Consider the following 16308-nt stretch of genomic DNA (forward strand, 5'->3'; position numbering starts at 1 on the left):
CCCTTCCACCTCTACAATTTTGTGATCCTGTGACATACATGCACACATTCTTCAGCCTCATTACCTGTAAGCAAGCACTATCATCAGATGGCTACAGCGTGAAGATTTGCAGTGGTTGGAATGTACGTGCTGCTTGCTTTTAATGAGACTTAGTCACTCTGCACATTTTATGGCTTCTGTTCATCACAGAGGATATGTTGGTTAGTGTTAATAAATTGAATATAACAAGTATGTTGCACGTCCACTGTCAATTTCCTACTTGCAGCAGTTTTATTTTCTTTAGTTCTGAATGTGACTGAGACAATCATTATTTTTTTACACGTCTCACAAGTATATACTGAGTAAGACAACCACTGCAATTAAAAATCATAACGGTTAACAAACAGTGTACAGTAGTACCTTGGGTTACAGACGCTTCAGGTTACAGACTCCGCTAACCCAGAAATAGTACCTCGGGTTAAGAACTTTGCTTCAGGATGAGAACAGAAATCACGCGGAGGCGGCGCAGCAGCAGCGGGAGGCCCCATTAGCTAAAGTGGTACCTCAGGTTAAGAACAGTTTCAGGTTAAGAACGGACCTCCAGAATGAATTAAGTTCTTAACCCGAGGTACCACTGTACTTAGGAGGGCTCAGTAAAGTCTTGTTGTCATGCATGATTCTATATGTGACACAATTGGCTTATTTTCAGACATAAGAGAAGAGTTGAGGTTCTGCCATTGAATGGCATAATAATGTTCAAACCCTATATAACTGATACGAGCTTACATCAAGTTACACAAGTTGAAGAAAATGTCCAGTACTGACTGGTTAGTTGTTTTACAAGCTGATCTCATTCATTTATAACAACAGTAGCAACACACTGTTTTCACATACATTATCCTTATATCTCTGCAAGGCAGGTAAATACTGTTATTGCTGTGTTGCAGGTGTGACACAGAGCTGAAAGAGAATCAATTTTCTAAGCTCACCTGTTGAGTTCATGGCAGCGATGTCTTGATTCAGGGCCCAGTTGCTGTGCTCCAAACCTCCTCATCTTTCTGGCCCTCACAATCGAACTATAAAGAAGCCTGCTTTTCAATCATTTTAGCTAGTTTATGTCCTGCAAATCACTAGAAGGATACTCAAGCTACTATTAATGTTAGAGAATGGAAGTTTCCCTGGTATTCTATCTGCTAAAGATTTCTCCCTGTCACTTGTCCAGTGAACCTAGACGTTGCAAGAATATGGAACACTAGTTTAAAGATGATGTTAACTTTATAGTGAGACCAAATATTGAGGTCACTTTTAACACATTTGCAAGGGTGGTGCATTTGTTAAACATTCAACAACAATATGGTGACTGGTGATGGGTAAGAGGTGAAGCTCAGTGGTCACTTTTGCAGAGCTATTTGCCCACCAAGCTGTTGCCTTCATGACATCATGCTGAAATCTGTTCCAACATGCCCCCAAGTTGGACTGATCAGGCACCACAAAGGTGGTATCTAAAATAACTCTTGAAAGAAACACCCCCCCCCCGATCTAATGTTTCATTCCTCCATGAAACAAGGATACCATTTTAATTGCTTTTGCTTTAGACATCCCTTTGTTCACTTTTGCATTTTGTTTGTTGGATCAATGACAGAACAGGTGCCACAGATAGTATCTTGGACAGAATCTGAATTTTGTCTCCCAGCTCAAAAGTATTTCAGTGCTGAATCTTGAAATCTCATTTCCAACCCCCAACCCCAAAGCTTGTATTCACAGAATCTTTAGTTCAATGGTTTCAAGGAAGTACATGGTCTGAGGCTGTGTATGTGTGGAATTTCTTCTGGTTATAAAGCCTCTCCTCTGGGTGAGAGAATACCACATGCAATTGTTACTCATCAGATCTTTTTAGAAGACAATATTTTATTCCACATTTTTCAGATGAGCATATAAATCTAACATTAAGTAGTGGAATCCCAAGATATTCTTTAATAAAAGATCCCTAATTAGAATACTGTCAGACAGGGTTGATATTACATTCTACTACGGAAGTAGGTCTCAGTTTAGATGCAGAGCATGATAGCATAATTTGTTACACTGTAGAAAGTTGTCTATACTGCTGGCGCCTCTGTCTTGCTCGCTGTCTGTTCCGCCGAAGTGACAGACTAATGGGCTGTTTTCCAAATTTCTCCATGATCTCTTTGATTCGGGCCAAGTTGGTTTTGCTGATGGTGAAGTCACAGCGGGTCGCACCCATGTCATAACCCACAGCACAGTTTTTGGTGGCAGCAGTATAGCCCTCTGCTTTTGCAGTGACGACATATTCTCCAGGGTTTAGAAGGCGCCAGTAATCTCCATCGCTTGCTGTTGAAGAAGGAAAGAATAAATATTGTGATACATTTTTGTTTAGCCTTAACTTCCATCTTTCTATTTAGTATCAAGGAGCTTATCCATCCTTGCATGTGAAATAATTGCTCTAGGATCGGGATTTGGGGATTGGTATAGGAAAAAACTTAATTATCTCCAAGACTGGTCGCTTGTAACCTTGGGGATTTAGCTACCATTTTCATGTTCTAGTTATATAGGCTTGAGTTATTCAATTTATTGTTTCAAATTTGTAATGCTGGGGAGTCCAGTCTATATTTCGTACCAGTCCACCTAGGTTTGCAACAGTTCCAGTCAAAATTTCACCCAATAGCTTTAGAACCAAGACTGGGGCAGCTGGGGACATGGATCTCTGGTGTGGTTTTCCTCGTGTTTGTTTGAGTTTGTTTTAAATAAATAATTTTGGTCACCATCCTTTGTGCCAAGACTACATCTTCCAATAGTTTTCCTTCCCCAAGGAATTTCAAACTAGCCTTTAGGAGCTATTTTCATCTGATGGAAAGACCACTGGAGATTTATGGCATCTTTGTAATAATCTGAAAATATACAGGTTGGAGAATAACTTAAGGCTTGCAGATACTAACACACAGGTAGTGTGAGCAAAACAGCAACATCATTCCCTCAAAATTAACCTCCACAATGCAACAGAAAGGATGAAGAGCAGTATACAAGTTTTTTTTAATAATAATAATAATAATAATAATAATAATAATAATAATAATAAACCATTTCCTACTCCACTGTTAGCAATGGAGGAGTAGATGGATAGAACTGGATGTCACTGACCAGTAGTTCTGGAGATTCATTTTTCCAAAAGTCGAGAAAAAAACGGGTTCTGTTTGAAGAACCCGAAGAAACAAAGGAAAGATTCAATGCTCTGCACTGCATTTCATTTGAATAGATTCTAGCATCCTTCAATAGGGAAATGTAGAAGACGACTCTGTATGATTAGTAAAAATGTGAATTGCCATCATGTAACACTGGGTGTGTTCACATTACCACACTTATTCCACATCCAGTGCACTCCCACTGCTAGTTTTTAAAGTTGCATTCACACAATCATATAGACCCTGTAGTTTATCAACTACTGCTGTCTGAGGCACTTTTTTTCTCAAGCCAGATTCAATCTGACTAGAAAACTTAAGCTGCATTCACTTTTTATTGACACGTGCACAAACAGCAGCTTCACGAATAGGAGTTCCAGGGGGGTTGCAGGGGCAGGGAAGCCAAAAAGGTCAGGTGCATCAGGAGAAGACATCCCTGCCCCCTCTTTGATGTAAACAACACCATGCAAATGCAGCTTGAAATTCAGCAGGGGGGAAGGACTTTGCTGTGTTTTAAGCCACTGATGTGAACATAGCCACCATTACAGTGTTTATGCCTCATTCTATCCTTCCACAATAGTGATTCTTCTGCCTGGGAAACGAAAGCGTATGATTAAACTTTGTTTCAAACCCATTGATTCCAATGAGACTCAATTGGCTGAAATCTAAATATTGTGAATTGGGCTGCTAATTAGCAGGCTGGGAACCTGTTGTGGATCATAGCAACACACATACACACACGGGGTTCTTTTGGGGTGGAGTTAGTACAGTATATGCATGATTTAACTACTATGAGCTTTGCGGTATAAGAGAATGTTAACTGTTAGAAAATAAGATAAATTATTATGTATGAGGACCTTATCTGTGCATCCTGCAGAGTTTCCTTTATTTTTATGAGCGTGTAATAGGGACACAGGAAGCTACCTTACACTAGGTCTGACCATGGGTTCAGCTATCTCAGTATTGTCTACAGTCTGGCAGTGGCTTTCCAGGGTTTTAGGCCACTACTTTTTCTCCAGTCCCTATCTGAAGACGCCAGGGATCAAACCTTTGACATTCTGCATAAAAGTCAAGTTCGCTACTACTGAGCTGCCTTTTCTCCCAACACTTAATACAAGCTGCACTTCTTCTGGAGGGGTTGCCATCAAAATACTAGCTTACACGGGAAAGAGGTAGGCAAATATTTGAACATATTTTCAAGTTTCCTATAAACAATTCCTATGAAGAATGTAGTTACAGATAGGTAGCCGTGTTGGTCTGCCATAGTCAAAACAAAAAAAAATTTTTTTCTTTCCAGTAGCACCTTAAAGACCAACTAAGTTAGTTCTTGGTATGAGCTTTCGTGTGCATGCACACTTCGTCAGATACACTGAAACAGAAGTTGCCAGATCCTTCTATATAGTGAGAAGGTGGGGAGGGGTATTACTCAGAAGGGTGGTGGGAATGGGTGGTTGGCAGATAGCTGAGATGAGCCTGTTGACGGCTCTTAACGACTGCAATAGGTCTTACAGGAAAAAGCAAGGGGTGAGAAGGTGAAAAATGGCTTTGTCATGTATAATGAGATAAGAATCCAATGTCTTTGTTCAGACCAGGTCTCTCCATGGTTTTAAGTTTGGTAATGAGTTGCAATTCAGCAGCTTCTCTTTCCAGTCTATTTCTGAAATTCCTTTGTAGTAATACAGCTACTTTGAGATCTTGTATAGAATGTCCTGGGAGATTGAAGGACATCAAGAATCACAAGACAGAGAAACCAGTAGGAGAACACTTCAATCTCCCAGGACATTCTATACAAGATCTCAAAGTAGCTGTATTACTACAAAGGAATTTCAGAAATAGACTGGAAAGAGAAGCTGCTGAATTGCAACTCATTACCAAACTTAAAACCATGGAGAGACCTGGTCTGAACAAAGACATTGGATTCTTATCTCATTATACATGACAAAGCCATTTTTCACCTTCTCACCCCTTGCTTTTTCCTGTAAGACCTATTGCAGTCGTTAAGAGCCGTCAACAGGCTCATCTCAGCTATCTGCCAACCACCCATTCCCACCACCCTTCTGAGTAATACCCCTCCCCACCTTCTCACTATATAGAAGGATCTGGCAACTTCTGTTTCAGTGTATCTGACGAAGTGTGCATGCACACGAAAGCTCATACCAAGAACTAACTTAGTTGGTCTTTAAGGTGCTACTGGAAAGAAAAATTTTTTTTTTGTTTTGACTATGAAGAATGTAGAAACTCTCTTGCAGTTGACATTTCTTGCACGATGCAGGGCATTTCGAAAGGTAAATTGCCTGCACTTTGTTTTGAAGTATTGTCAACATGCTGAATCTGGGTTATTCCCTGTGAAGCCAGTGACTTCTCCTGCAGATTACCTGTAGCCCGCTGAGAGCCTTTCTCCATGTTTCTGAGCATGTAATGCTACATAAAAACATAAATACACAAAACAGCTCCCTGTTTTCACACTAATGCAAAATGACACCGTTACTATTATTTGTCTTGCCCGTGGGTAACTTACAATGCCCTGAAATACTATACTAAAAAGACAAGTTACATTAATGGAATGCATGTTGATCATTGTTGGGCTGGTTCTGCTCATATTTAAGAGGATATGAATTGTGCCCCAGAGGATAAGTGGGTCATGAGTAGCACACACACACACAAAAAGCTTAAGCCTAACCTAACCAGCAAATGGGGACACGGGTGGCGCTGTGGGTAAAACGTCAGTGCCTAGGACTTGCCAATCCTATCGTTGGCGGTTCGAATCCCCGCGGCGGGGTGAGCTCCCATCGTTCGGTCCCAGCTCCTGCCCACCTAGCAGTTCGAAAGCACCCCTAAGTGCAAGTAGATAAATAGGTACCGTTTTACAGCGGGAAGGTAAATGGCGTTTCCATGTGTTGCGCTGGTGCTGGCTCACCAGAGCAGCTTTGTCATGCTGGCCACGTGACCCGGAAGTGTCTCCGGACAGCGCTGGCCCCCGGCTTCTTAAATGAGATGGGCGCACAACCCTAGAATCGGACACGACTGGCCCGAAAAAGGGGCAGGAGTACCTTTAACCAGCAAATATCCAGGGTAACTTCTCCACCACTTCCTGTGAGCAGCTGAGAGTTGAGACTAAACCATCTATACTATAGCAGTGAACCTGAAACACCTTGGCAAATTATATTAAATTGTTGAAATGCGATAGAACACACAGAGCAGGCTGATTGGTATTCAGCTCACCTCACTTTTCATACTGACCCTCAAAACCTATTTGCTGAAGAATGGCATACAGCAAGCAGGTAAACATTCCAAACAAAGCTTGCCCAAATATTTGATACCTGAAGCACAGGGGTTTTGTTTCCAGATTAAAACTGCAGGCACATGTCAGTCTTCCACTTGGAAAATAATCTAGGTATTTTTTTGATCTGCAGAAACTGGCAAACGTTCTGCCTCCACCCCCAATTTCTCTCAGTAGGTTAGTTATCCTGCCCTCTTTTATTTTTCTAGTCTGGGCTTCAGGAAGAGACTTTGCTTTCTGGGCAACAGTGTTGCTTCTGAGATAGTGATATACATAGCAACTGTAAATACAGGCTGCCTCAGGGAATGCTCGACTTCCTCCCTTGCTATGATGTCATAAACTATACACTGTCCAAAGGAGGGTGTCAAGAAAGCCTGGTTTTGCTGTTCACTGAATTCAATGGGTTCTACTTCTGAGTAGACATGCATAAAGATATGCTTCATTTTTAAAATCAACAACAACAAAGCAAAACCTGATTTTTCCAGACAGTAGATAACTGACATGCATACTTAGACAAGTTATTTTATGCCGTATGGCATAAAATATGGCTCCATCATGCAGCAGCCTTGGCCCTGTATACTTGAAGGAGTGTCTCCACCCACATCATTCTGCCCAGACACTGAGGTCCAGCTCCAAGGGTCTTCAGGTGGTTCCCTCACTGCAAGAAGTGAAGTTACAGGGACCCAGGCAGAGAGCCTTCTCAGCACTGGCACCCACCAGCTTCCCAATCAGATGTAAAGGAGATTAACAACTACACCACTTTCTGAACACATCTGCAGGAATCCCTGTTCTTTGATGCTTGATGTTTTGCTGTGCTTTTATTATGTTGGAAGCTGCCCAGAGTGGTTGGGGCAACCCAGTCAGATGGGCAAGGTCATAATAATAACAATAACAACAATAATAATTGTATACCACCCTTCATCCATAGTTCTCAGGGTGGTTCCCAACATAAAAATACAAGATAAAAACAAAACAAAATCCATAAGAAAATAGGAACTAGAATAAACCAATACCTCCCCCCATTGTGATGTTAGGTGGGCAGCTCCACCAACATGACAAATTTAGACCACAATAATGCTGTGCAGATGTTGTACCAAAGCCCATGCTCAACTCAACAAAGTGCCTCATTAATAAAGTTGCCAGCTAATTAACTTGGCATTGTGTGTTCCAGTCCTCCTTTCACCCTTCTCTTGTGACACAGAGGCATGCAATTACCTGTGCGAATGTCGTGGTTAACGCCTTCTACAGAAATAATAGCATTTGGAATCCCCTTGCCATGTAGATCCCTCACCATGCCTTTAATGCCTCGGTGCACCTGTCAGTAGAAGTAAGTACATGGAAGTGACAGAAAAAGAGAAGACATGCCAGTCATGATGAACCAAATGATGTCAACTAAATCATAAAGAATGGTATTTTTGCATGATATATATGCTGTTCCAAAACTATGTAATTCACGTCAGGCCAAAAGCTTGAAAAGAAACATATGCTCTTAGAAAAAAGAAACAAGTAAAGTGATGAATGTCAGAGGTGCCCATGAATGATATTTAACTGGACGTTTATGAATGAGATCATTTTCTACCAGTATTGGGTGGTGCCATATTTCCAGCATCAAACATGACATGGATCTTGTGGGGTAGATTCAGTTGGTATTTATTGACTGCGTGTGTTTATGCTTTTTTCTCCTTCAAAATATGACACACTACAAATGTTATTAAAATGATATCTACTAAAGCACATAAAAATCATTCCCAAAAGTGTATTTAGCACAAGCACACACAAACTTGGAAAAAGACCATAGCTCAGAAACAGAGCAATTGCTTTGCATGCAGAAGCTCTCAGATACAATCCATGGCATCTCCCAGTAGGGCTGGGAAGGCCCATCCCCAACCAAAATCCCAAAGAGCTGCTGCCAATGGACTGACTTGATGTAAGCCAACTTCCTATGTTCCTAAACTCCTCCCATAGCAAGGAATTACATCACCTTGAATGCCCATTAAAGCTTTGTTTTAAAACCTTCAGCGAAGGGCTCAGATGGAACGGGATAGGCAAGTTGCTCCACAGCCTTGGTACCATGACCCAAAAGACAGTGTTTCCTTCTTTCACACAGTCCTCCTCCCCTGGAGATCTCACATGGCACGACATGACCACTCTTTATGACAGGCAAAATGCCGCAAAGCATTTAGCACCTGCACACAGCGACTTGGCTTGCATGATATGCATATCGTTCAAGAATGGCCTCTTGAGCATGCTGTCGGATGGATAGGAGATGGCTCTAGCAAGATTGCATTAAATAATTCAAGCACCCAACATGACCTGTGCACCTGGTGGCCATCAGTATTTATATAATTTATATAAGAAGGGTGAGGGTTATATGTAGATGGGCAGCAAAGATAAAAGCAGTGCAGGTACGTCAAGTGGGGGAAAGAGTTGCTGATGTGTAGAAAAAGAGGAAGGTAAAGTTAATGTTGAGGACACATGCATAGGTAGGTAGAGTCTCACAGAATTTTCAGCAGTCATTGCTTATCCAAATGTACTTTGCATCTCATCCAAATCCACCTTTAATAGCATAAGGAGAAAATCAAAGACCCTGTATTTTGTTTACATTTAGAAACATGTTCTGGTGGCATGAGATTCATGGAGATGGCAACATGTACGTATGTCTATTTCTGACATGTATGTATGTCTATGTCTACTTCTCTCAGAAAGAGACACATACATTACTAATACTATATTGCAGTTATTTCAGTTCTAAGATAGGGAAATGGTGACCCATGTTTTTCAAAAGCAACGTTGAAAGCTCTAAGTCTTGGATCCAGTGCTGCCATCTTGCTCACGTATCAGACTTCTGCTTGTGCAATGTAACTTCCTCTTCACCCCTACAGCCTCTGAACACCTTCTAAATATGCTCTGAAGCTGATTCTGGGGACACACCAGGGGTGGAGAGGAAGTGGAATTCCCATTGCATGAGTGGAGCTCCATTTGCACATCACTGGACACAACCTCAAGTTTCACGGGGCAGGCCCCAGGGAAGTGATTTGTTTTGACTTTTCGGAATGTGATGTGCCAGATGTATACCTTTCTGTTCTGAGTTAGTGGAGCCTGACCCAGATTTTGACTCAACTGCCAGTGTCTTTGGAAAGACTTTGCATTCTGCTCTCCCCCTTGATAATCTTATAGGAAAGTAATAGAAAACAGTGAGTTGTGGTAACCAGATGTAAAACACCCCAATTAAAGAAAAGGAATTCACTTGGAACAGATGTAGATTTGAATCAGCCCAAGTGTTCTTATTTCATACCTGCTCCATGAAAACAATAAGGGACTCCCTGTTATTTTCCCACTCTTCAGGTAATTCACTTTCGTGGGGATATTTATCACAGCCAACATATATGGATAGTTCAAAACAATTTGTATGTAGGTAGCTGAAGTCATTTATACCTGTCAATGCAATGAAAAGAACAAATAAAAATAATGTAATAAAAAATAAAATACAGCTTTTATTTAATCTAGGAACCAGACACAATCATTTTAAATAATTAAATTTCCCTAATAGTTGTGTTAAAATAGATTCGATAAAAAAGCTTTTATGGAAATGCATGCATTTTGTAATGATATCAATAATTTAATTAAAATGAACTCATAAAACATTCTGCCAGTAAAATGTGAAGATTTATATTCATTTTTAAAAATATAACAGACATCTTGAAATTTAGCCTGGCCTTGTATTCTGTTGGGGCTTCAGAATCTGGATGGACTTCCAGGAACTTTTTAGAAAGTCATGAATTTTAAGATGGCAATGTTACAAAAGTATTCAGTTTCAAAAGTCTTGACATGCATGTGATTAAATTGTAAATATTATTACTTTCTCATCCAAAGAGGATAATGCCAAAGAGGCCACCACAACTTGGTCTGCAGGTCATCAGGATAATGTTAAATGATTGGTTTAAAAAAAGTGCATTGTTCCAGAAACACTTGTTACCGTCAAACTGAAATTAATTTATAAATATTATTCACAAAAATGCAACTAAATTGCTGATGCCAAAGGTATGTGTACTATTCCTTAAACAGTTGTTACTGTATCTGGGAAATTCATTTATTATTATTATTTTGCATGCATATATATGTGTGTGTGTGTGTGTGTGTGTGTGTGTGTGTGTGTAGTTTTGTCTCTTTATTTCTCTTAGTGGGAATAGGAATACTTTGTTCGTGAGCAAACTGAATTTCAAATTATATGGCAAGTTTTAAGCTTATAGATGAATTTTAATTGTTTTAATTCATTTACTTTATAATGACCAAATATAGAAGAACATGGATGGAACTAAGTGAAAAGAGGGTGGGGGGCAGGAATCTATTACTATACAGCTGCTACTGAACACTTAATGAGCCTGAAAACACCTTCTGGTTTCTCTGTAGGAGGATTATGTAATGCAGATGTTAAGCTTGTCGATAGGGAAAGATTAAAATATCACAGTGTCGGGTTCTGCTGCTATGCTAAAGCTTTTCTCCTTCTCAATTAAGAGTAAGAAACATTTTTACTCAGTCTGAATTAATATTTTTCCAAAGATGCTTTATCTACAAAGATTTTTAGACTGTCCTAACCCAGAGATAGGGACGCAGGTGGCGCTGAGGGTTAAATCACAGAGCCTAGGACTTGCCAATCAAAAGGCTGGCAGTTTGAATCCCTGCGACGGGGTGAGCTCCCATTGCTCGGTCCCTGCTCCTCCCAACCTAGCAGTTCGAAAGCATGTCAAAGTGCAAGTAGATAAATAGGTACCGCTCGGGTGGGAAGATAAACGGCGTTTCCATGCAATGCTCTGGTTCGCCAGAAGCGGCTTAGTCATGCTGGCCACATGACCCAGAAGCTGTACGCCGGCTCCCTTGGCCAATAAAGCGAGATGAGCACCACAACCCCACAACTGGACCTAATGGTCAGGGGTCCCTTTACCTTTCTTTAACCCAGAGATGGGGTACCTCTGACCCTCCCAGCGTTGTTGGACTACATCCCCTATCATCCCTGACCATCCTTCTCAACCTGATGGGAGTTGAAGTCTAGCATCATCTAGAGCAGGGTTCCCCAAACCTCAGTTTCCAGCTGTTTTGGACTACAACTCCCATCATCCCTACCTAGCAGGACCAGTGGTCAGGGATGATGGGAACTGTAGTCCAAAACAGAGGGAGACCCAAGTTTGGGAAACCTGATCCAGTGGCGGAGCAAGCTGCATGGGCAGCTTGGATAAACGTTACTGCTAAGAAGATCATAAGTAAAATGTAGCAGGAATTCTGTGAAGTACTGTAATAGAGTCAGATATTTATTGAACACATGCTGTGTAAAAGCTGCTCTCATTCAATTAACACCTTTTAGCTAATTCCACTTTATGTTCATTAATCTGAGACAATTCCTCTTGTATGTCAAGAGTAAGTAGATGGAATTTTAAGTCAATATTTGAGAATCATCATCACACAATGATCCAAAACTTATCATTGCATTAGGATGCGTATTATTATTATTATTATTATTATTAATAATAATAAAAAATCAGAGTATAATATAGCTGTAAAAAATGAATTTGATGAACTAAATCCAAAGCAATAATTCCTGCTAAGAAACCAGGTAGTACTTATTTTTGTGGTTAAAGCCCTAGCATGCTGGATCAATTCATTATCAAGTTTGCACAGCACTTAAAAAAATGAAAGTCATAAATTAATGAAGCAGTCAATTCTGAATTTAAAATGCATATTGTATGGGGGGGGGATAGGACATGTATTGGGCCAACTTATTCAAATGTTTTTTTTTTATCCTGTACCACAAACATATGAAGCTATCTCCATTTCCTGAGTTCAAAGAGTTTTTGCAGACAGCAAAAGAAATATTCTGCATGCTGGCATGTGAATCGTTATGTCCACGCCAAGATTAACTTCATGTGGTCCAATGCAAATATGATAAAATTAGCTTCCAAGTTGTACACTGTTTGTTCAGTGAAAGCGCAGCTTGTAGCAATGAAACAGGCCAACAAAAGGACTGCAGGAACTGTTATCCTTATTACTGCTAAAGGTACAATGCTATGGAGCCATTCATTACTCTGTGCCCAACACACATAATTCGCTTGAGGTGTTTTTAGCTTGTTTTTACCAAGGTTCATCTTGATGAGATTCATGCCAAGCAAATGTTCAAGCAGGAGCTTTGAAAGCAACTGAGATCTTGCCCACCCTGAATCCTCTACTTTGCACACAATATCCATGGAAGCCAGTTAGTAGTCTCATGTGCTTCTAATTGGGTACCCAACTGATCTGTAGGTAAAGGCATAACAGAACATCTCTTCTCTCTTTCGCTGTTAGGCGGAAACAAGAGAGTTGGATGTGACTGATCATTTCTGGTCTCTGAGTACATCACAAGGACACTCCAGGAGAGCACAAGGGATGGAGAGGCCTTTATACCCAACACAGAAGCATTCTTCTCCCGCTCATATCCCAAAATATATTAAATGCCTTCCAGAATGATGATGCAGTTAGAATTCATCAATATATTATTCTTTTCTTAATATAAGATAACTGAATATTTATTTACTGATAGCAAAAGCAGGTGCATATGTGCAGCTAGTTGTTGGGTGCATGATTTTCAATGTATTGTCAGGTTTCAAGAAGAGAGTTTTCTTCCCAGACTTGTATGTGTTAGTTATATCATTTAATGCTTTAAACACCAAATTCCTCCACTGCAAGGCGAGATTATATTGGGCAAAAGATTCCTGCATTGCAGGGTTTAGATTGGTGACCCTTGGGGTCCCTTCCAACTCTACAATTCTATGATTCTATAATGCACTTGTACTTTGGATCCCAAACGCCCTGGAACTTGGACGTTTTGGCTCCCATATGGCCCAAACCTGGAAGTGATTGTTCCAGTTTGTGAACATTCTTTTGAAACCCGAACATCTGACGGGGCTTCTACAGCTTCTGAATGGCTGCAGGAGCTTCCTGCAGCCAATCAGAAGCTGCAATTTGGTTTTCAAACATTTTGGAAGTTGAAACAGACTTCCAGAACGGATTCCGTTCAACTTCCAAGATACGACTGTAATTAGAGAAGAAATAAACTGCAGTAGTGTACACCTAAGGCAAATAGCTACTGATCCCTGAATATATGGCTTATCAACTAGGTACTTTAGGGCTTAGCTATATATTACATTAATTGCAAGGTTTGTGGCCATATGTAGGAACCTTTTTTAAAATCATCATCATCATCCTAGGTGCATTCCTCCTCCTTGATTTCTATCAGGACTGGAGCAAGTAATGATGGGAGATTTGACTCTTCCATCTCCCACGATGATTCAGTTGGAAATTAGTCCCACACCGTAAGTAGTGGTTGAAAAGCATCAACAACTTCCCACTGTCGCAAATGGGACCTTTTTTATATAGATAATTGCAGCATTTGCCACTGCAAATGGGGGAAAGATTCCATTGGGATTGTGGTTAAGGAGAAAAGGATTAAACATCACCCTCTCTACATGGCAGTTGTGATGCAAAATGAGCCCCTGCACCTTGAATGAACCTTGCGACTTGGTTGCAAGTCACATGGTTAACATGTAGCCAAGCCCTTAGTTTCATATCAATTGCCGGTTGCTTAAACAGATGCATAGTCCCTACTCTATTAAATCGCTTTGACAGGTACCGTTTAAATTCGTTGCACTATAAAGGCAGAGTAGTATGCACAGCTGTGGAGATCAGCAACAGAAACCAAAACCTCTGTGGTGAAAATCTGACAGCTCTGCATCAATCCAGGATGCATTGTGAAACACAAAGAGGAAAAGTTAGTAAAGTATTGTTTCTGCGCTGCGTAGGTGGGTGACAGCCATTCAATTTAAGTTAAGGTGCTAGAACAAATAGTATAGGCGGCCTTCTTTATTTTTGAAAGTTTAGGGGTGTTCTGCTTTACAGACACTTACTTCCTGCAACAGTATGCCATGAAGCTCCATTTACAGTCCCGTCTTCCTTCTGGAAGTCCTCCGTATGGCACACTCTCCGGCGAGCGTCTGTCATCAGCCGATGGGTGGAGGCATAAGAATATGCCAGCCACCTAAAAACATGGTCATCTGGGGTAGGCGTGTGCTCCTGGGTTTTCCACGTCGACCGGACCATATCATAGGGGTAGGCAACAACAAGTTCTCCACCTTGTAAGTTGCCACCAAGCACAAAAGGGTTTTTCTCCATCCAGGCAATCACCGCTCGTGTTTCAACTGCTACCTGGGAAGTGAAGGAAGAAAAATAAAATCAGTTCAAGAGGTATGAGAAACTCATCTTGGAACAATTGCCACATTTATTTATTTTTTAAACCAAAGGCATTTTTAAACAAATGGCAGCCATTTCTAGCACATCTACAGAAGAAGAAAGTAGTCCCAGTTTAAACACTGTAGTTTCTTGGCCCATTGAGGGGTGTAAATGGGAGAGGTATGGATGGGAGAGAGTCCCAAGGGCCACGTAGGGAAACATGGATGGCCGCATTTGACCTGCTTTGAACCATTTCAAACACAGAAGGTGAGTTTCCTTCCCAGTAGCACTGATTCTACTCACTGTAGCGTTTTCAGACAGGTACCATTCTGGAATTGGTATGTGATGATTTGGGACCTTTCTCATAACCCTTTTACGATCTTCAGATTCCCAAAGCAGAGTATTTAAGTCAGGGAAGTTATTGTTGATGTCAATGCCATCTTGAGTCCATCTTCCTAAAGACCAGCCTCCTAATTCTGAACCCTGTAACAAATTAGGTTAGGTTGTGTTATAGTGACAAACTCTGTGTGCCTTTCTTATAGTAATAAAACAAGCCTCCTGAATGCCTACGATTATGGCAGACACTGCTGCGTTTTCAGGACCTTGGTGATGAAGTTGTATTCCCCTTTTCTAGAAAGCTCACATTCCTGTTTTTTATGGCACTCCTGTTTCCTTTGTAAAATGTATCTCACTACATGGCTTATGGCTAAAGATTGTGGTTTGCTGAGTGGAGATTTATAAAAGCTGAAGCTGAATAATATTCAGAGAAAACGCTAATTAATTTGTAGAAAGAATCAGTGCTGAGCCATAATTTTTTTAAAAATTACTCTGGTGCAATAAAGCATTGTTTATATACAGCTTCAGTTATTAACTTAATTACAAGTAGGAGAAGAAATAAATTCAATATCACTTAACTGCAAAAATCTATCTAAAGACTCTCTTTATTGCTTCTCCTGACCACTCTTTTAAATTGCACAATATGCCACCAAGGCACTTTTAGGTCTTAAGAAATGTTGGTGCTTTGATCAAGATGTCAAATTAAGTGAATTACTGGAAGAAAGGCAAGTCGAGGAGGTAATATCAAATCAGAGCCGAAACAAAGTCTCTCAAAGTTTCAGGGTGTTCGCATTTTGAAAACTGAATTTTGGTGTGGACATTCTACCTTAAAATATGACGCTGGAAATTCGGGTTCTAAATTTGGCACCAGAAATCACACATTCTGCTTATTTAAATAAAGTCATAATATAACATTAACCAAATTCTGTTGCATGCCACCTATCAAATATTGTAAGGTGCTGATGGCAGTATTTTTCCCTGCATTGCACTCCCTTAAAACATTATCAGAATGGCATTGTATTTGACTGCCCATGAACAGGATGAAGAAAGGTAGGGTGGGGAACATTTCAACTCAACCCTGTTTATGACCACTATTGTGTATTCTTGTAGTATCTATAATCTCATACTTCTTGAAACTGTATCAACATTTTTCGCTCTATAAGATGCACTTTTCCCCTCCTAAAAAGTAAGGGGAAATGTGTGTGCGTCTTATGGAGCGAATGCAGACGGGAGGCTCTGTCAGCGCTCCCTTTAAAGAGCCGCGTG

At 40.5% G+C, this 16308-nt stretch overlaps 1 protein-coding gene across 1 annotated transcript in view; it reads right to left on the bottom strand.

Annotated features, from left to right (window-relative positions):
* Window positions 1-247: 247 nt before the first annotated feature.
* The window catches only part of CPXM2 (carboxypeptidase X, M14 family member 2), an 88007-nt gene continuing 71946 nt past the window's right edge, over window positions 248-16308 (bottom strand). Inside the window, exons 10-14 of the mRNA XM_083616897.1 lie at window positions 15010-15189; window positions 14385-14682; window positions 9749-9888; window positions 7669-7768; window positions 248-2328 (exon numbers count right to left, since the gene is read on the bottom strand). Coding sequence (XP_083473023.1) covers window positions 2057-2328; window positions 7669-7768; window positions 9749-9888; window positions 14385-14682; window positions 15010-15189 — 990 coding nt within the window. The 3' untranslated portion in view covers window positions 248-2056. The remainder of the gene's footprint in view (window positions 2329-7668; window positions 7769-9748; window positions 9889-14384; window positions 14683-15009; window positions 15190-16308) is intronic.

Source organism: Podarcis filfolensis (assembly GCF_964270895.1).
Source record: "Podarcis filfolensis genome assembly, chromosome: 5".
NCBI lineage: Eukaryota > Metazoa > Chordata > Lepidosauria > Squamata > Lacertidae > Podarcis > Podarcis filfolensis.